Raw genomic sequence first — 20,889 nt, 5'->3', positions numbered from 1 at the left:
ATCCCCAGAACACCAGTGGTATAGTGTCATAGATTTAAAGGACGCATTTTGGGCCTGCCCTTTACAAGAGGAAAGCAGGAACTTCTTCGTTTTTGAATGGGAGGATCCGGACACCCATAGAAAGCAACAGCTGAGGTGGACTGTGTTGCCTCAAGGGTTCACTGAGTCGCCAAATCTGTTTGGGCAAGCTTTAGAGCAACTTCTGGAGTTTTTTAAACCCTGTGAAGGAGCAGTCCTGGTTCAATATGTTGATGACTTGCTTATAGCAGGAACTGATGCTAAGACTGTAAGGGATGAGAGCATCAGGCTTCTGAATTTTTTAGGGGACAAAGGATTAAAAGTGTCCAAATCCAAGCTGCAGTTCACGGAAGAAAAAGTTAAATACCTGGGGCATTGGCTGAGTAAAGGGTGTAAAGGGCTAGACCCTGATAGAGTAAAAGGGATATTGTCCATGCAAGCCCCAAAGAATAAGAGGCAGATCAGGCAAATCTTAGGTCTCCTGGGGTACTGCCGACAATGGGTGGAGAATTACAGTACTAAGGTGAAATTCCTCTATGAAAAATTAGTCAGAGATGGATTAGTGAAATGGAATAAAGAGGATGATGAAAAATTAGAGAAATTAAAAGAGGATCTAATACATGCTCCTGTACTTAGCCTGCCAGATACCAGAAAACCATTTTTCTTGTTTGTAAATGTTGAAAACGGGACAGCTTATGGGGTGCTTACCCAGAAGTGGGCTGAGCACAAGAAGCCAGTAGGCTACTATTCTAAGATATTGGATCCAGTCAGCAGAGGGTGGCCTACGTGTTTGCAGGCGATAGTGGCTACAGCATTGTTAGTGGAAGAAGCCGTGAAGGTCACTTTCGGAGGAGAACTGAAAGTGTATACTCCTCACGATATCAGAGGAGTGCTTAGACAAAGAGCTGAGAAGTGGCTGACTGATAGTAGACTACTGAAGTATGAGAGCATTCTGTTAAATACCCCTAAGCTGGAGTTGGAAGTAACCCATCTGCAGAACCCAGCACAATTTCTGTATGGGGAATCCGAAGGAGATATAGTGCATGATTGCATACAGGTTATTAACCTCCAGACGAAGATCAGGGAGGACTTAGAAGAAGAGGAGTTGAGCATAGGTGAGAAGCTGTACATTGACGGGTCATCTAGGATTGTGGATGGAAAAAGGAAGTCTGGCTATGCTATAGTAGATGGGACTACATTCCAGGTTAGAGAATCAGAACCATTGTCTAATACCTGGTCTGCTCAAGTATGCGAGCTGTATGCTCTACTGAGATCTCTACAACTGTTAAATGGCAAAGTGGGAACGGTATATACAGATTCTAAGTATGCCTTCGGAGTTGTACATACTTTTGGAAAGATATGGGAGGAGCGTGGCTTAGTCAATGCAAAAGGCCGAGGGTTAGTGCATGAGAGCCTGATTAGGGAAATCTTGAAGGCATTGAGAGGCCCAACACAAATTGCTGTGGTGTATGTACAGGGACATCAGAGAGGACTAAAGGTGACAGCGAGGGGAAACAATTTAGCGGATGCTGAGGCAAAAAGAGCTGCCTTACTAGTGATAAGTGAACAAGGGTCAGAGAGTGAAGAGGTTCCCAAGTGTTTCAGTAACCAGGAAAAAGAAAAGTTATTGCAAGTCGGGGCAAGAGAAGAGCAGGGGAAGTGGTTGTTGTCTGATGGATGGGAAGTAATACCTAAAGGTCTAGCTCGTAAAATAATGGGAAAATTACATGAGCAGACACATTGGAGTGTCCAGGCCTTGGTAGACCATTTTGGAAACAGATACGTATGTGTTGGAGTGTATGACGTTGCTAAGAAGGCTTTAGAAGGATGTTTAACATGTAAAAAGGTGAATAGAGGACAATTGAGGGAAAAAGTTCAAGGAGGCAGGGAACTAGCAAAGAGGCCCTTTGAGAAAATTCAGGTTGATTTCACTGAACTGCCAAAAGTGGGAAGGTACCAGTATCTGTTGGTATTAGTGGACCATCTAACCCACTTTGTAGAGGCTTTCCCCACAACCCGATGTACTGCTAGAGTGGTATCTAAAATATTACTGGAGGAAATTATCCCTAGGTATGGAGTGGTCCAGATTATAGATTCAGACCGAGGGACCCATTTTACCTCAAAGGTAATTAGAGAGGTAACGGAACTATTAGGGACTAAATGGGAATATCACACTCCATGGCATCCACAGAGCTCAGGAAGAGTAGAAAGGATGAATGGTGAAATCAAAAAGCATCTGACAAAGTTAATGCTAGAGACCAAAATGAACTGGGTCAAGTGTCTCCCCTTGGCGTTGCTATATATCAGGACTCAACCTCGGATGGACACAGGTATATCGCCGTTCGAGATGATGTACGGTATGTCATATGATTTTGGGGCTCCCATGGATCACCCAAAAGTAGAGGACTCTGTCCTTCAGGAATATATCATTGGGCTAATTAAAAGAAGGCATGAGCTGAGAAAAAAGGGGTTGGTGACTCAGAGACCACCTTTAGATATGAGTGTACATAAATTCCAGCCAGGAGAAAGGGTATTAATCAAAACCTGGAAAGAAACATCTTTAACTCCACGGTGGGAGGGGCCTTTTGTCATTCTCCTCACTACAGACACTGCAGTCCGGACAGCTGAGCGAGGATGGACGCATGCCTCCCGAGTTAAAGGACCTGTAACTGACAGCGAGTGGAGAGTCACATCCAAGCCTGGAGACTTGCGAGTAAAAATCAAGAGAGCAGAGCCGACTGATGAATCCTGATGGAGAAGGCGTAAGATCTAGCCTGTATAGTTTCTTTCAGATACCCGAGGGACAGATTTTGAGGAAGGTGAACTTTGCCTCCTGGAGCCTCGAGAGACTGCCTGAACAGGAGGCTCGGGACTATATAAAATTGCTGGGACCCAAGTTGTCTTACCCTTTTGTTGCGAGGTAGAGACCAATATACCAGAAGGACAAAATCCACATGGTATACCTTGTATAAAACATCCAGACTCTACTCATTTTGATTGGGTTGTGTGCAAGTGTAAAAGGTGTAGCAGAAAGTGGCGTTGTGTCTCGATAAAGGGACAAGCATATTGCATTAAGTGTAGAACCAGTACTACAGAGTCCATAAGGGAACAAATTGCAAACGCTGAGATATTGAGAGTATTTTGCGGATGGGAGTGGCTGGTTCCAGAGACCTGGGAAATATATGAGACTAACTGGACCAGGGCACTGACAGAATTGTGCCGAACTAGATTTTCTTGGAAATTGATGAAACCAAATCGAAGAAGGCATATTGAATTACTGGGGTTAATTGACAGAATCCAAAATTTGAATGTGGAAGAGTCCCATCCCGAATCGGTGGAGAATAATTAGGTGAAACGAGTCTATCCCCTGAAGAATATCACTGCTGCCGAGAAGATAATTGAGTCCTCGTTGTTCCCTGCAAAGGAACAGACAGAGGAAGGCAGAGAGATAAAGCGTGTGGGGAAGAGGTGACTCGAAAGGAAAGGCCACTGACAAAGGATAAAAGAGGGGACTCAGACAAAATGGGGCAAAATTGGATAATTGTCTTTGTAATTATGTTAGCAGGATCTCTGGGGGATGCCCACCAACCATTCGAGTGGACTCTGACTAGATCTAAAGGTACAGTAGTGGTTCGTAAGGTGATAACAGCTGCAAGTCCAAGGTTTAACGTAACAGTGTGTGACCTGTTGATTGACAGCATACCTCAAGGATGCGGCAAAGGAGGAGGTAGACCCTCTGTTACAGTAATCAAGGGAGCTACTTACTGGTGTCCAACCTCCAACCCAGGGAAATCGTACTGTAATTACCCAGGACACTATCACTGCGGGTATTGGGGATGTGAGACCATAGCCCTAGCATGGAGACCTGAGAGACCTGACAGGTATCTCAGAGTGCAGTGGGGACCCCCACATTGCCAGCCGCCTCAATTTGGAGGACTCGTGCTCCCTAATGACCCATCTAACTGTGAATATCTACAGGTGCAGGTCCTAAATCATGAAGATAGAGGATGGTTAACAGGACGAACCTGGGGAGTCAGATTGGATAGGCTCTATGCAGATCCAGGAGAGTATATAACTATAAAGAAAAAGCCACTAACTGTTTATTCTCAGCCTCTAGGACCCAATTTAGAAATGAAAACATCCCGGGACATTGTAAGGGACAAAGAGAAAGAGAAAGTACAGGTAATCTCTGCTGATTCAATGCCACAACAACCCAAAACCACACAAGTTCCTCTTACTAAATTAAGTGAGAAAGAAAAAGTCATATCAGGAGGAACTGAAACTCTACTAAATATGGTAGAGGCTTCCTATCGAGCCATAAACTGCACTGACCCAGACATGACCGAGTCTTGCTGGCTGTGCTATGACGTGAGACCTCCCTTTTACGAGGGAATAGGACTGAATCAAACTTTCAGTTTAAGCACCGAGGATGATCCGAGCCAATGCAGATGGGGAGAGAGAAACATAGGTCTCACGATGTCACAGGTCAGTGGGCAAGGGATGTGCATTGGGCGTGTTCCTCCAGATAGCATCGAATTATGTAGCACTGAAATAAATGAATTAAAGAAAGGGGAAAACAAATGGGCTATACCGTACCCGGGTGGATGGTGGATATGTTCTAAATCTGGTTTAGTTCCGTGTGTGTCTCTACTCGTATTTGAAAAGAACAATGAATTTTGTATTCAGATAACTGTTTTACCCCATATGTTATACCGGTCCGGAGAATCAGTATTAGAATCGTGGGAGATGAGTAAACACAAGATACAGAAAAGAGAACCTATAAGTGTAACCGTAGCAATGATTCTAGGGTTGGGAGCCACGGGCACTGGAATTGCCTCTTTAGTCCAGCACGGTCATGGGCTGACTGCCTTAAGGGCAGCAGTGGATGAAGACCTGGACAGGATAGAAAAATCTATTTCTTATTTGGAGACATCTCTAAATTCCTTATCCGAGGTCGTTTTACAAAATAGACGAGGGCTGGACTTACTTTTTCTACAGCAGGGAGGCTTGTGCGTGGCCTTAGGTGAAGAATGCTGTTTTTATGCCAATCATTCAGGGGTCATCAAGGAGTCTATGACCAAATTGCGGGAGGGAATAATGCAAAGAAAAAGGGAGAGGGATACCTCCTATAATTGGTTGGATAATTGGCATAATCAGTTCCCTTGGCTAACAACATTGATTTCAACCCTAGCAGGACCTGTATTAATGCTGTGTGCGACGCTGATTTTTGGACCTTGTTTTTTAAACAGAGTTATGAATTTTATCAAACGCAGAGTTGAAACTGTGCAATTACTGACAGTAAAGCAACAATACGAGGACATGAGTGGGGGATCTTTTGAGGAAGATCAAGCTTCTCTATTGGAGATAGCTAAAGAGGCTGTAATTGAATTCGACCAGCAAATTTACGAGGAAATTAGGAGGGGGGATTGTGATAAGTAAAATCAAGGAAATTTGCTGTTCAATTAAGAGAGTTAATAGAAGTTGCTATATTGTATTAACTGCCTAGTTAAAAATCATAAGTTTAATTGTTATGCAATGTTAAAACCACAAAGTTCTATGTGCTGCGGATGACTAACACAACGCAATAATGATTTAGCACTTTACGATCTAAAAACGGTTTTGCCTAAGCATATTAATAGGGACCAAGATGGAGGGGTTGACCACGAGGAACCCGGGTGATCAACCGTCATCCTGATGGAAAATTCCAGGACCCTGGACCCATAGAGACTAAGGACTTTGAAATCATTGGTGGGCACCCCTCGGCAACAGCAATTGCCCGCGAAAGGAGGAACCAACCCCACGTTTGCCCGCGGAGAGAGAACCAAGCAGGATGCAGCCCGCGAAACCTCCACCAATGAGGGGATGACGTGACTTTGGGGGGAGGTGGTTTTCGAAGGGTATAACTGGTGCTGTTTCTGTTCCCCTTTTTGTGGACGCGGCAGGAACTGAGGTTTCCTCCGGTCGCCCGGCTGGCCGTTTTTGCTTGTTGGCATTAATAAATACTTTTATTACCTTGCAACCTAAATTTGATAGCCTCGTTTCATCGATGACACTTTGTTAGGTCCTTTAGGTTTGCACGCGGTCCTCTGTCTGCTCCTGGTGTCTTGGAGGAGCCCTTTGTCTGTTAGGGCTCCTGGGGGAAACAAAAGGTTTCTCCATGGACAAGTTTAAGTTTCTTTCTGAAGTTCTTAAAGTGTCCACATCTTCTATCTCTGCTTTCTTTTGTGTCTCTCCAAATTTTTTCCAAGCAGTCACACTAAGGACTTCTGCTTAGCAGGAATCCTGATCTAGTTATTTCTATCGTTTCCCTTGAATTTTAACTTCCCAGGCTTCTTACCTCAAGTTCTTTGTGCTTTACTTTTTCTTTCTTTCAAAGCTTGCTCTCTCACGTCTCTCGTGTGCACAATACTCATATTTCGGAGCTCCCACACAGTTCTTTGCTGCACGACGTCCCAGTCGTCTTTTTGCTCTGGTATTAAACGTCCTTTGTTTAACGACATCTTCTGCCTGCTTTTAGCTCAGTATATTACGTCTGGCTTTTTTTCAGAAAGAAGCGTTCCAAGTTTTTAAAACAAACTCGTTCGAATGCTACCGAATTTTTCCTTGTTACAAGGCAGTCTGTATTCATCCCTGATACAGGGTTCTGCTCCGTGCATGGGCACCAGATACGGCATATTAATGTAATACGTAAATAAACCATACAGACCCAGCTGGCTGGTTGGGGGTTCAGCACCAAATCGTCTTTATTCAAATGAGACAACACCTTTTATAGGCACCTCAAAGTAACACGTGACTCCCTTGACCCAATCACCACGGGTATCTCACTGCCCATGTGTGGGAGTACTTTGGGACTTCATTTCCCAGGATGGTTCATCCAGGATTCTTCCTCTAACCCGACTCCTACAGAAAACTTTGAGTACCATTCCTCCTGATGTACAAGAAATCCACCACGTGAAGGAGTGACTGAAGAAAGATGGGGAACACCATTGTTGGGATATTCTATTTGGATGGTCACCAACAGCAAGTGGAATTCTTAATAAGATGTTACATGCTGTGATCGCTCATCTAATGTTAACCTTTTTGCCTTTTATTTTGGTAATCAGATTGTATATTAAGATGTGAGGGATTAGAAAGAGGTTACCCCAAAAGCTGAGAGATTGCTCAGAGAATGCTTTGTTCCTTTCTCTCTCTCACTTTCTCTTCTTTTCCCTTTTCTGTGGGTCAGATTCATCCAAACATGGGAGAAATGTTATGAATTAACAGTAAAGCCATAAGTCATTTGCATAAACTCAGCCAAAAGTCATTTCCCACTGCATATGTTGAGTATGGCTGATACCAATCCGGACTTGTGAACTACCCTGCATCTTAGGCAGGAGCTGGGTCCTGCCTGTGCTGAGGGACTGTTTGAGATATGTATCTCACATGGACACTGGACCAGATAATGGAGGGGAGGGGAAGGAGGAGATGATGTTGTGGGCTGTACCTAGCCATTGCTGTTTCCCTTGACCACTACTGTCAGCCTTTGGTGCCATGGTCTTGCTGGTGATCTTTGGCTGTTGAGTAGCCAGGGATGTTTTTGTCATCTCCCAAGGAAAGGGCACTTCAGGGAGTTCCATCTTATGCTTCTTCCACCCTCTTCCCTAAGCAGTATGGAAGGCTTTCCACAGGATGAAGGAAGACTCAGAGGCCTAGGCTTGGATGCACAACAACTTTAATTAGAGTCTAAAGAAGAAAAGGAGGTGGCTCACAGGGAGCAAAAGAAGCAACCACTAAGATGCAGTGTCCATCTGCCTGCCCTACAGAGGCAGAAAGGGTGGCAAGTCACCCTGGGCTGGCCTGGGGAGCCACAGAAAGCAAAGGAAAGAGATGGAAGAGTAGGAGAAGGAAACATCATCATGAAACTCTAAACACAATGTCCCGGAGTTCTGTTTTCAGTCCAGCCCCATGCTGTGAGGTCTTGCAGGTTCTTGCCCCAGGACGTTGCCAGCAGCTTTAGCAGGGCCGACACCTGTAGCGGTTGGTGATGCAGGAGAGGTCAAAGCCCCCGGAGTTGATGGGCACTCCGTCACAGCTGAGGATGCTGCCAACAGCAGCGGAGGTGGAGGATCCCACCACGGTGTTCTGTGGGAAGGAGCTGAGGATGGGCCCGGGCAGGGTCACCACCACAGCAGAGGGCTGGATGGCAACGACGGAGTCTTGGCACTGCCTGACACAGCACTCATTGCAGCTGTTGGCCAGCGGGGTCGGGCCGCAGGGCTGGCGGCAAGGGTTGCAGGGCTGGCAGCACGACATGTCTCTGGCTCACAGGGGCACCTGGCACACAGGGCAGGGAGAAGCACAAAGCAGACACACATGAGAAGCAGCCCTGCACCCAACCCCCCTGCAGACAAGGCACCTCCTGCACCACCTGACACTGCCCAGCCCAAAGCCCAGCAGCCTCCTCAGCCAAGTCCCAGCCTCTCTCTGCACAACACCTTCTCTCCCCTTCCCTCTCCCAGCAGAAGCAGCTCCCAGCCCTGGGCTAACACAGCCCATATCAGCTGAGACCCGCAGTTAGGAAAGGTGTGATCTTGACGCAGAAGGAGAAGGAGAAGAAGAGGCTTCCCACTGACCTGATTGCCGAGGAGAAGGAGGTGAGAGAAGTGGATGCGAGAGCAGAGACTTGGGCTGCCTTTTATAGCAGTCCTGCACTGCCCCAGGCCCACAGGCACCTTTGTGCAAGTCATAATTTTCTGACCAGCTCATGTCAGTTGTGAACCATCCCAGCTAATGGTAGGGCCTGTGTCCTGGTTTCCTGCCCTGCTGCCTTTTCATTTCCTGCTTAATTCCACTTGCCCTCCTATATGAAAGCTTCTGGAAGTGCCCGAATAGGAGGCACAAAGACTTCTTGGGCAGAAAGACGTCAGCACAGGCAGAAGACTCAGATCAAGGGCTGTTGGCATTCCGTGTGGGCAGGTGGTGATGTTCACCTGGGTTGTTCCTGTGGTCTTGTTTGTGGTAAAGGTGTCAGGAAATGGGCATCACTCTTTTGCTTCTTTCCTGCATGCCCAAGAACTGCCATGTTTGGGGACATTACAAAGTTTCTGGGTCTTTTTTCCTTCTTCCACCATCCTCTCACTCTTACATTTGCTGTCTGTGTCTTCCCAGCCACCCTCGTGGGGACCTGTAACCCTCCCTCCCTCTGCAGGGCAGGCAGATGGACACCCTGCACGAGTCCCTCTGTCTCTTAATGGCTGTTCCTGGGGCTCTCTGTACCGCCTCCTTCTCTTCCTTAATCTCATTACCTTTGTTGTTCCTCCAAGCCTGGGCCTCTGAATCCTCCTTTGTTTTGTGGCAACTTTTTCTGCATCTTGCAGTGTACAGAAGCCAAGGCTTCACTTTCACCTTCAGCTAGTGAGACCGGCTGCCCAAGCACTGGTGTCTGTTGCCAGCACCCAAATTATCTCCAGTTCCTCTTCACTGTGCCTGTGACCTCCACAGACAAGCCTTGCACGTGGGTCCTTGTTCTGAGAAAGTCTCGGTCCTCTTGGCAGACCCCACTGAAGTACTAAAATACTGGGAAGAGCTCCTCCCCAAGTCTCCTGTTCTCCAGGGAGAAAAGGCCACACTCCTTCAGTCTTTCCTCACAGCACAGGTTCTCCAGCTCTCTGGTCATCTTTTGAAAAACACAATCTGGTGGGAGTAGCCACTGGATCAGGATAAGCACCGGCCAAGCCAGGGAACTTGGGTCTCAGTGGTGTTTGGTTTCCCTGGTGACAAGGAAGGTCTTCATCACCTTGGATGCAGCAGTGGTGAAGGAGGAGAAGGACCAGATCTCCACATGGGAAATCCAGTGGGGAAGAACAAATGCAGGAAGACCTGCAGGTACTGATTGCTCCACACAGTGACAAGGAGGAGGTCATACCCCACCACCGTTAGAAGATCCATGGAGAAGAAAAGGCTCATTGTATGTGTGGTAATTCCTGGTTGCACTGACTTCTCCATTCCCTCACAATTTCTTGTTCAATTCAAATGCCCACTGCTGCTGATAGCTACACATTTACAGAATAAGGAAAACGCCTTCAAGATCAAGTCCAACTGTTAACATAACACTGCCTACTCCACCACTACACTTTGTTCCCTTGTGTCACATCTACACATTTTTTGAATCCCTTCCATGTGTGGTAACTCAACCACCTACCCTGTTACATTACATGCACCATGCAGCAGACAGACTTTGGACCCCCTTGGAGTACTGTCTCCAGGTCTGGGACCCCCAGCATAGCAGAGCCCCAACATAGGAAGGCTGTGGACCTGCTGGAACCAGTCCAGAGAAGGCCGAGGAAGATGGTGAGAGGGCCAGAGCACCTCTGCTATGAAGGCAGGCTCAAACAGTTCAGGTTGTTCAACCTGGGGAAGAGAAAGCTCTGGAGAGACCCTACAGCACATCCCAATACCTAAATGGGTCTGAAAGTAAAGCTGTAAAGGGACCCTTTACAAGGGCATGCAATGATAAGATAGAGGGGAATGGTTTAGACTGAAAGAAGGTAGTTTTAGATGAGATATTTACAGGGAGAAACTTTACTGTCAGGTGGTGAGGCACTGGAACACCACCTTTTCCTTTTCTCTGACTGAAGTCCAGATTCTCCTTGGGCCGCTTTGAGCCCCCACGGCACTTTCTCCAAGGATTCTGCCTGTCAGGTGCCTGTCAGGTGCCTGAAGAGGGAAAAAATCTGCACTTACTGAGTTCAGGTTTGCAGTTTTGCTCTCTGTTCTGCACAGTTACTGCACACTGCAGACAGGGAGCTGCCTCAGCTTTTCCAAAACCCCAGTAAGATCACAGGTCTACAAGTGTGCACAGACTTTATGTTGTCCTACTTGTTTTCTGGATCAAACTCATCTATATATGTCTGGGGCCAATCAGGACAGACAAGTCAGGGAGTGCACAGGTTTTGCCTGTGATAGCTATGTTTCTTCATAGTGGCTCATATGGGCTATGTTTGGGAATGGTGCAAAAACAGTGTTGATAATACAGGGACATTTTAAGTGTTGCTGAGCTGACATCTTACACAGCGACACGGCTTTTCTGCTCCTGAGACTGCCCCGCCAGCGAGAAGGCTGGGGGTACAGAGGAAGTTGGGAGGGGACACAGGAGGGACAGCTGACCCCAGCTGAAACAGGATATTCCAGACCATATCATGTCCTGCTCTGCAACAAAGCTGGGGCAGTGAAGTTTGTAGGGGCTGATGTTGCTCAGGATGGGCTGAGCATCAGTCAGTTGGCAGTGAGGAATAGTTTTCTGTTGCATCACTAGTTTTTCTTGGGTTAATATTTCTTTCTTTTTGTTGTTCTTTTTCCTTTTTATTTTTTTCACCTTCCAATTGGTATCTAATTATTAAACTTTCTTTATATCAAATCATGGTGTTTTTTTTTTAATTTAGCCTTCCAATTCTCCCCCATCACAGGAGGGGCTGTGTGGTGCTTTGCTGCTGTAGTAGTTTGAACCAGGTTTTCCCCCTGCAGTTGAAAGTGGTAACCCCCGGGGGGTGGTAACTCGTTTTGAAGTTTTGTCCAATGAGTGCTTCTGCAAAATATAAACATATCACAACCAAACGGAAGAGAAGAGTTGTAGTTTTGGGTAGTAGAAGTGGTAGCCATGTTCTGACACCACGAGGAGAGGGGCTTGGAGCCCCTTAGGGCCTCTGGGGCCCCCCCAGCCCCTGGCTGGGGGGGGACTGCAGAGACTTGGAACAGTGTTAGACTGGGCTAAGTGTCTGTAGTTAAGCCGGGAGATGTTTTCTCCACCGTGGGCAGCAGCAGGAGTAGCGACAGACCAGCACTGACCGGAGAAACGGTGGCACAGGGCCAGAAGAGAGAAGACGAAGCAACAGAGACATGCAGCACACAGAGAGAACTCCTGGAAGGAGACAGAGAGCCAAGAGAGAGCCAACAGCAGCAGATGAGAGCAGAACTAGCTCTACAGAGAGAGTTGGGGTAAGAACTGAACCAAAAGACCCCAGATTCCTTTGAGACTCCTCTTAAATCGGGGGGGTGGACTCTTACTGATTAGAAGTCCTAGATGGAGGAAAGAAGCTAAGAAGCTTGGTCGTCCTGAGAGCTCAGCCAGGACGGTGTGTGGAGGTTGACCTTGAGGCCCTCCCTTGCTGCAAGCTACAAAGAAGCTCGCAGCCATCTTGAAGCAGGGCACAGAAGCTCTGCAAAGGGGAATTTGAATCCCCTGAGGAAAGGGACTGCCACGAAGACCCCTGAGCTTTGTGGCATGACGTGGTGACGCGAGCTTGTCCCTGCTACGCAGTCCACAGAAGAGAAGACCCTCGCTTGGAAGACGAGTGGCCAAGGGCTTGGATATCCCCTCGTGTGTGCTGGCAGAGATCCAGCAACAGCTGCATGCATGAGAGAGAGATAGACTGCTACTCTGAAGAAGTTGCTGCCCTGAGAGTTAGAAGGGATCTGTCCTTCTTCCCTCCTGGACTTTTATTTGGAGGGGAGAAGAGATTTGATCCATTGTAAATACTTATGTCATGGTAGAGATAATTAATATTGTATATAATGTACTGTAGTATTTATTTATGTATACAGTCATTGTAATATATTCCCTTTTCCCCATTTTGAGTCCGTGTGATTGTCTGGAAAACACATCTTACACTAGGTTGAGATGTAGGAGGGGGTTTAGACTAGGGAATTAGATTTTGGGGTATCTCAAACCATGACAGCTGCCAGATAGGGTTAAACAACAGCAAGAGTGTGACCATGAGCCAAGGTCAGGATGAGGTTCCATGACAACCACCAAGGCTCAAGCAATCGCCAGGTGTGTTCCTAGAGATGAGACAGGTCCTACGTCAAGCTGTCAAAGTCCAGCTGAGAGCAGTGATATCCTGGCCAGATACAGGCACAGATCTGTCACAGCTGCAGACATTACTGAGTACTAGAACATAAGCTTGAAAGCTGCTCTGAGGGGAACTTGGCTCTGGCTGAAGCCTCCCAGCAGCACCACCTGGCAAAGAGCTCAGCAAGACCACCAAAGGGAAGGGGACAGAACTATGCTGTGCTACCTCTATGCTGGGTGGGTCCATCCATCCCACATCTCACAGGAGAACAGCACCTGATCAGTCCCTTCTGTCCAGTACCCCTTTGCTGGGAGGTCTTGACCCTGCCTCACTGAGCACCAGGCTGATGAGCTGTAGAAGTGCAACTGGCCTGGGAATGAGGAGCCTGTGTCCCATCCCAATCACCAGCAACACTCCAGCATAAGGGGATCTATTCAGGGATGATGGCCGGCAAATGCTGGCAGGATTTTGTGGACATCCTTCTTGCAGATAAAGTAACAAATGGAGGGTGCAGGAGGCAGAGGCTGTGTTTCCGTTCTCTGGGCAATACTCTGCAGGGTCAAAGGCAGCACCATGCAGCTGTAGATGAGCAAATTCTGGTGAGTGCAACTATACTGCAGTGCTCAGGGACACATGACGGGAGAGTCCACTGCACTGGCCTGCACATGCTCTCGTGATGAGGGTCCCATAAGCCCAGACTGACACCCTTCTTCATGCATGTCTAAAATAAACGTGGCAAAAATCTCTACGCTATTTTAAGGCCAGGAAAACAGGGCACTGTGTTGAGGAGATGCAGAGGACCACCCTGGCAGGGCAGGACTGCAGTACACCTTGGAAGGACAGAGGACCCAGAGAGGGCACAGAGGGGGCATGACACGAATAACCCAGTGCACTGATCTGAGAGTACACGTAGAGTAGCAATAGGGTCAACCCCCCAGCAGAAGCCCACTTGAGTGTAAGAGTGACCAGCACAGAGACGAGGTGGAAGCAAAAGACAAGGATGTGTCATGTCCCCTCCCATGGCAGTCCTTGGGCACGTGTACAAGAAGCACAAGAGCAGTGTCCATTTCCTGACAACTTTGCCAAAGACAAGACCACAGGAATAACCTTGGGGCAAATCACCTGCCCTCAAGCCATGCTAACAGCCCTTCATCTAAAACTTCTTCCTCTAATGGCATCTTTCTGCCCTACAAATCCTGGCACTTAGAGAGATGGCGCTTCATGTAGGAAAGCACTTGGCATGTACCAGGAAATGAAAAGGCAGCAGTGCAGGAAACCAGGGCACAGCCCCTACCATTAGCTGGGATGGTTCACAACTGACATGAGCTGGTCAGAAAATTATGACTTGCACAAAGGTGCCTGTGGGCCTGGGGCAGTGCAGGACTGCTATAAAAGGCAGCCCAAGTCTCTGCTCTCGCATCCACTTCTCTCACCTCCTTCTCCTCGGCAATCAGGTCAGTGGGAAGCCTTTTCTTCTCCTTCTCCTCCTGCTTCAAGACCACGTCTTTCCTAACTGCGGGTCTCAGCTGATATGGGCTGTGTTAGCCCAGGGCTGGGAGCTGCTTCTGCTGGGAGAGGGAAGGGGAGAGAAGGTGTTGTGCAGAGAGAGGCTGGGACTTGGCTGAGGAGGCTGCTGGGCTTTGGGCTGGGCAGTGTCAGGTGGTGCAGGAGGTGCCTTGTCTGCAGGGGGGTTGGGTGCAGGGCTGCTTCTCATGTGTGTCTGCTTTGTGCTTCTCCCTGCCCTGTGTGCCAGGTGCCCCTGTGAGCCAGAGACATGTCGTGCTGCCAGCCCTGCAACCCTTGCTGCCAGCCCTGCGGCCCGACCCCGCTGGCCAACAGCTGCAATGAGTGCTGTGTCAGGCAGTGCCAGGACTCCGTCGTTGCCATCCAGCCCTCTGCTGTGGTGGTGACCCTGCCCGGGCCCATCCTCAGCTCCTTCCCACAGAACACCGTGGTGGGATCCTCCACCTCCGCTGCCGTTGGCAGCATCCTCAGCTGTGACGGAGTGCCCATCAACTCCGGGGGCTTTGACCTCTCCTGCATCACCAACCGCTACAGGTGTCGGCCCTGCTAAAGCTGCTGGCAACGTCCTGGGGCAAGAACCTGCAAGACCTCACAGCATGGGGCTGGACTGAAAACAGAACTCCGGGACATTGTGTTTCGAGCTTCAGGACATTATTTCCTTTTCCCGCTCTTCCATCTCTTTCCTTTGCTTTCTGTGTCTCCCCAGGCCAGCCAAGGGGGATCTGTCGCCCTTTCTGCCTCTGCAGGGCAGGCAGATGGACACCCTGCAGGAGCTCCACTGCGTCTTAGTGGCTGCTCCTTTTGCTCTCTGTGAGCCACCTCCTTTGCTTCTTTAGACTCATTAAAGTTGTTGTGCATCCAAGCCTGAGCCTCAGAGTCTTCTTTCAATCTGTGCATCTCTTTCAGCCTATTCAGGGAAGAAAGGTGGAGGAAGCAGATTGCAGTGGGTTTTGTTTTGTGCATTTTGTGATAGAGCTGTCAAAATCATCCCTGCTAACTGCACAGTGAAAGGGCTTTAGGGACACCACGGCTCAAAGGGTGGCAGCAGTGAGGATGGGAAACCACAGCGTCTGGGGAAAGCCCACAACTTCATCTCTTCCTTCTCCTCTTCTCCACTGCCCTTTCTAGTGCCCATGAGCAGCACACATGGTCAATGGCAGATGACACCCATACCTCTCACAGTCCTTCAGGCCCTGGCAGGGCCCAGCTGCTCTCCAGACATCCAGGGCTGAGACAACTCTGCGGCTGGGATCAGTATCTGCCATGATCAGGCTACGCAGTGCAGTTTCCATTCCTTGAACCCAACACCCCCAGGGCCAACCACAGCTCCAGCTGAGCACCCAGTGCCCAAAGAGCCACTTTCTGGCCACCACGCCTCCACTCACAGGCAGAGGGGAACTGGGCAGATGATGCATAGAGCAACCCCACAGCCACTTTGGCTCTCTGCAAGACAATTATCCCTTGATTCCTCATGGATTTTTTTCAGATGTCCATCTGAATTGGAGCAAATGACTTTTCGCTTCCTCATTAATTCACGTTTGCGTATGGTTTTCAATGGCATCTTTTTACACCTTGGACTTCAGCCCCAAGAGAAACTCTAAATCCTGGCATCCCTTGCTTATCTGTGGTTGCCTGGCTGCAAAAAAAGGGACTCCAGAAGGCAAAGCTGGGTTCAAAATAATGGCCCAGGCACACAACACCTCATGGACCATGTGAAGTTCCCCTTGTGCTTTCCTGCACGTCAGACACCATCCTTGTCCACCTCACTGGGCGCTGGGCAGCTTCAGTGGTACAGGACCAGCCCTATCGCAGCACAAACACTGAGAATGACCCTGCTCGTACTCATCTTCCCTGGCTCACCCAGTGCTCTGAGGCAGGGCCAGCCCCAGCTCTCTTCACACCCCAGTGCTTCTCACTTCCTGGCCAGGCTGTGCCTGGTCTTCTAAGAGTCTCTGGCCATGGGAGATCTGTCCTCCAACAGACCTTGCACTCCGTGGGCAACCACATGGGAACACTGAGGGGCAGGGCTGTGCCCTCAGAGGAGTATTTCTTCTCCCCACCCTGGGCTCTGCAGGAAACAGTCTGGGCAGTTCCACCGTGTGGACCAGTACTCACACTAAGCCCAGGAAGGCACAGCCCAGAATGGATCCAAGGCACACTGTACTCTGGGCTTGGGAAATTGGACCCCAGGTACGCCAGGAAGCGCAGCAGAACTGGCCTCTGCAAGTGCTGGATAATCCATACATTGCTCTGGGTACCTTTATCTGCCACCTGAGACAGAAGTCTAATTGGTCCTGCTGGCTCACCCATTGGTCGTTCTCATTTCTCTTGGTTGTGGCAAAAGCCTTCTAGAGAAGTTCATTTCCTCGAGTCCCCCTGTGCTATTCTCTGTCTCCAGTGTATGTTTCTTCAGGTGATCAGTTCTAGCACATAAATAGGACATCAGCCAAGCACATCCCAATTTCTCCCGGGTGTGGATATGTGTGTTCTCCACTGGGAATTCCATGGGCGCACTGAAGGGCAGGGCTGTGCAGAAGGGCCTGCAGTGGTGGGAATGTGGTTAAACGGACAGATGATAAATTCAGATTAGGTATTAGGAAGAAATTCTTCCCTGTGAGGGTGGTGATGCACTGGAACAGGGTGCATGGAGAGCTTATGGATGCTCCATCCCTTCAAGTGTTCAGAGCAGGTGGGATGGGGCTTGGAGCAGCCTGGTCTAGCGAAACTATCCTTTCTCTTGACAGATGGGTGGGGTTAGATGATAAATATGATCCATTCTATCCCAAACCATTCTATGACTCTTTGATCTGTGGGCTGTCCATTACAGATCACCTTTGTTCCCCAGGGTCTGTCTTTCTTTGGCTGCTGCTCTTGGGCATTGCTTTGGTGAAAGGTTTCAGGCAGAAAGGCGTTGATGACAGACATCCATACATGGGAGGGGTGTTTTCAATTAATAGTGAAGCCTTAAGTCATCTGTAAAAATGCAGTAAAAAGTTATTTATCACCGCATAGCCTGAGTGTGGCTGATACCAATCCCAAGCTGTGAATTATCTCAGCCCTGCATGTCTGCACAGAGGCTTTGCCTGCCTGTGCTGAGGGACTGTAGGAGGTACGTATCTCATCTGCCTGTGCTCCTGTGTGCTGGGCATGGACTCCAGACAATGGAATGGAGGGGAGGAGAAGGAGGAGACAAGGTTGTGGGCTGTCTCCAGGAAGTGTTCTTTTCCTTCTCCACTCCTGATAGCCTTTGGGGTCAGTGTTTCCCTGATGGTCTTTGTCCCTCAAGCAGTCAGGGACATTTTGGACACCTCCAACAGAAAAGGCACAAAGTAAAATGCACTACAGGGACTCCCAAGGTCTGTTTTGTGCAACATTTTCCCTGAGCACACTGCAAGAGTTGCCACAGAATAAAGGAGGACTTGGATGCCCAGGCTTGGATGCACAACAGATTTATTGAGTTTAAGGAAGAAAAGGAGGTGGATCACAACGAGCCCCAGGAACAGCCACTAAGGTGCAGTTGAGCTCCTGCAGGGTGTCCATCTGCCCGCCTTGCAAAGGGAGGAAGGACAACAGACAACAAAGGAAAGAGATGGAAGAGCGGGAAAAGGAAACGTCATCATGAAGCTCCAAATACAGTGTCTCAAAGTTCTGTTTTCAGTCCAGCCCCATGTTGTGAGGTCTTGCAGGTTCTTGCCCCAGGACGTTGCCAGCAGCTTTAGCAGGGGGGACATCTGCCACGGTAGCAGCTGGTGATGCAGGAGAGGTCAAAGCCCCCGGAGTTGATGGGCACTCCATTACAGCTGAGGATGCTGCCAACGGCAGCGGAGGTGGAGGATCCCACCACGGTGTTCTGTGGGAAGGAGCTGAGGATGGGCCCGGGCAGGGTCACCACCACAGCAGAGGGCTGGATGGCAACAGTGGAGCTCTGGCACTGCCTGACACAGCACTCATTGCAGCTGTTGGCCAGCGGGGTCGGGCCGCAGGGCTGGCAGCAAGGGTTGCAGGGCTGGCAGCACGACATGTCTCTGGCTCACAGGGGCACCTGGCACACAGGGCAGGGAGAAGCACAAAGCAGACACACATGAGAAGCAGCCCTGCACCCAACCCCCCTGCAGACAAGGCACCTCCTGCACCACCTGACACTGCCCAGCCCAAAGCCCAGCAGCCTCCTCAGCCAAGTCCCAGCCTCTCTCTGCACAACACCTTCTCTCCCCTTCCCTCTCCCAGCAGAAGCAGCTCCCAGCCCTGGGCTAACACAGCCCATATCAGCTGAGACCCGCAGTTAGGAAAGACGTGGTCTTGAAGCAGGAGGAGAAGGAGAAGAAAAGGCTTCCCACTGACCTGATTGCCGAGGAGAAGGAGGTGAGAGAAGTGGATGCGAGAGCAGAGACTTGGGCTGCCTTTTATAGCAGTCCTGCACTGCCCCAGGCCCACAGGCACCTTTGTGCAAGTCATAATTTTCTGACCAGCTCATGTCAGTTGTGAACCATCCCAGCTAATGGTAGGGGCTGTGTCCTGGTTTCCTGCACTGATGCCCTTTCATTTCCTGGTACATGCCAAGTGCTTTCCTACATGAAGCGCCATCTCTCTAAGTGCCAGGATTTGTAGGGCAGAAAGATGCCATTAGAGGAAGAAGTTTTAGATGAAGGGCTGTTAGCATGGCTTGAGGGCAGGTGATTTGCCCCAAGGTCATTCCTGTGGTCTTGTCTTTGGCAAAGTTGTCAGGAAATGGACGCTGCTCTTGTGCTTCTTGTACACGTGCCCAAGGACTGCCATGGGAGGGGACATGACACATCCTTGTCTTTTGCTTCCACCTCGTCTCTGTGCTGGTCACTCTTACACTCAAGTGGGCTTCTGCTGGGGGGTTGACCCTATTGCTACTCTACGTGTACTCTCAGATCAGTGCACTGGGTTATTCGTGTCATGCCCCCTCTGTGCCCTCTCTGGGTCCTCTGTCCTTCCAAGGTGTACTGCAGTCCTGCCCTGGCAGGGTGGTCCTCTGCGTACAGAAGCAAAGAAAGACAAAGAATTAATTAATTCTCTGCTTCCCATGAGCAGGCAGGTGTTCAGCCATCTCCAGAAGAGCATGGCCCCATTCTGATGAATGGTGGCTCGGGAAGACAAAACCACCGTGTCTCCAAGTGTCCCCCCCTCCTCCTTCTTCCCACACCTTTATATACTGAGTATAGTGCCACATGGTCTGACATATCCCTTGGATCACTTTGGGTCACCTGTCTTGGCTGTGTCTTCTCCCAGCCTCCCACATACCCCCAACTTCCTTGCCAGCGTGGCAGCAGGAAAAGCTGAAAAGGCCTTGGCTCTCTGCAAACTTAGCAATAGCAAAATCATCTCTGCATTATCAACTCTGTTTTGAGCAAAAATTCAAAACATAATCCCATCCCAAAACCTGTGAAGGAAGTTATCTCTACCTCAGCAAGAAACAGCAAACCGTCGTTTTCTCCTTCTTCCTGACTACCACTGAGTTCATGATCCTCTCAGGGATGTCCTGTAATCGAGATGTCACCATCCGCAAACCGCTCCGTTTCACCACCCCCATGAAGAACAAAATCTGCTTCCTGCATGCCCCAACCCCGTGGACACTGGGCTTGTTGTCATCTCAACCCAGGTGTTTCTCCTGCTGGCTGGCTGTTCTGCATCGGGAAAGACACCACTGAGACCCAAGTTCCCTGGCTTGGCCGGTGCTTATCCTGATCCAGCGGCTGCTGCCACCAGATTGTGTTTTTCAAAAGATGACCAGAGAGCTGGAGAACCTGTGCTGTGAGGAAAGACTGAAGGAGTGTGGCCTTTTCTCCCTGGAGAACAGGAGACTTGGGGAGGAGCTCTTCCCAGTATTTTAGTACTTCAGTGGGGTCTGCCAAGAGGACCGAGACTTTCTCGGAACAAGGACCCACGTGCAGGGCTTGTCTGTGGAGGTCACAGGCACAGTGAAGAGGAACTGGAGATGATTTGGGTGCTGGCAACAGACACCAGTGCTTGGGCAGCCGGTCTCACTAGCTGAAGGTGAAAGTGAAGCCTTGGCCTCTGGACAGCACAAGATGTGCCCAGTGGCCAGTCATGTGGATAAAGGTGGTGTCTCTGCCCTGAACTGAGGGCAGCAGGAGCACGTGTGGAACCTCACAGGCTTCACGGGACACTCTGTGCCTGAGCTGTTACTTTGAGCCCAGCAGTGCCTTCAAGAGTTCCTCTTCTGCACACAGGAGACCATGGATATCTGAGGGATGACACAAATTACAGCATTATTCAAGGCTGAAGGCCGGGGTCTGAGGAGAAAGTCTTAATAAAAAGGGATAAATGTTGTCATCAATAGTGAGGCTACAGGTCACGTGCACAGGGAAGATGGACACCTGACGCAAGCCATCTGGGCCTTTTGGATATGTTGGCTTCAAAGAAATAGGGACTTCATGGCACAGTTGGAGTGTGACTGTTACCAATCCTAACTGCTGAATCCCCTGCGGCCTGACTGTATCAACAACCCCTGGGCCCTGCCAGGCACTGAAGG

General features: G+C 49.4%; 2 protein-coding genes and 1 pseudogene across 2 annotated transcripts; 1 reads left to right on the top strand and 2 right to left on the bottom strand.

Moving 5' to 3' along the window:
* Positions 1-8,010: 8,010 nt before the first annotated feature.
* On the bottom strand, positions 8,011-8,749 carry LOC116798753 (feather keratin Cos1-2-like). The gene is made up of 2 exons (XM_032711362.1): positions 8,631-8,749; positions 8,011-8,331 (listed from the first exon to the last, which is right to left on the bottom strand). The coding sequence occupies exon 2, from the start codon at positions 8,308-8,310 to the stop codon at positions 8,011-8,013; it is 300 nt and encodes a 99-aa protein (XP_032567253.1). The 5' UTR covers positions 8,311-8,331; positions 8,631-8,749.
* A 5,417-nt stretch (positions 8,750-14,166) lies between these two features.
* LOC116798761 lies at positions 14,167-14,919 on the top strand (annotated as a pseudogene).
* Positions 14,920-17,921: 3,002 nt separating this feature from the next.
* LOC116798750 (feather keratin Cos1-2-like) lies at positions 17,922-18,876 on the bottom strand. The gene is made up of 2 exons (XM_032711359.1): positions 18,711-18,876; positions 17,922-18,411 (listed from the first exon to the last, which is right to left on the bottom strand). The coding sequence occupies exon 2, from the start codon at positions 18,388-18,390 to the stop codon at positions 18,085-18,087; it is 306 nt and encodes a 101-aa protein (XP_032567250.1). The 5' UTR covers positions 18,391-18,411; positions 18,711-18,876; the 3' UTR covers positions 17,922-18,084.
* Positions 18,877-20,889: the final 2,013 nt, after the last annotated feature.

Source organism: Chiroxiphia lanceolata, chromosome 26, assembly GCF_009829145.1.
Source record: "Chiroxiphia lanceolata isolate bChiLan1 chromosome 26, bChiLan1.pri, whole genome shotgun sequence".
Lineage (NCBI taxonomy): Eukaryota > Metazoa > Chordata > Aves > Passeriformes > Pipridae > Chiroxiphia > Chiroxiphia lanceolata.
Note: the sequence above shows the minus strand (reverse complement) of the source record. Positions and strands in the feature narration are given on the sequence as shown.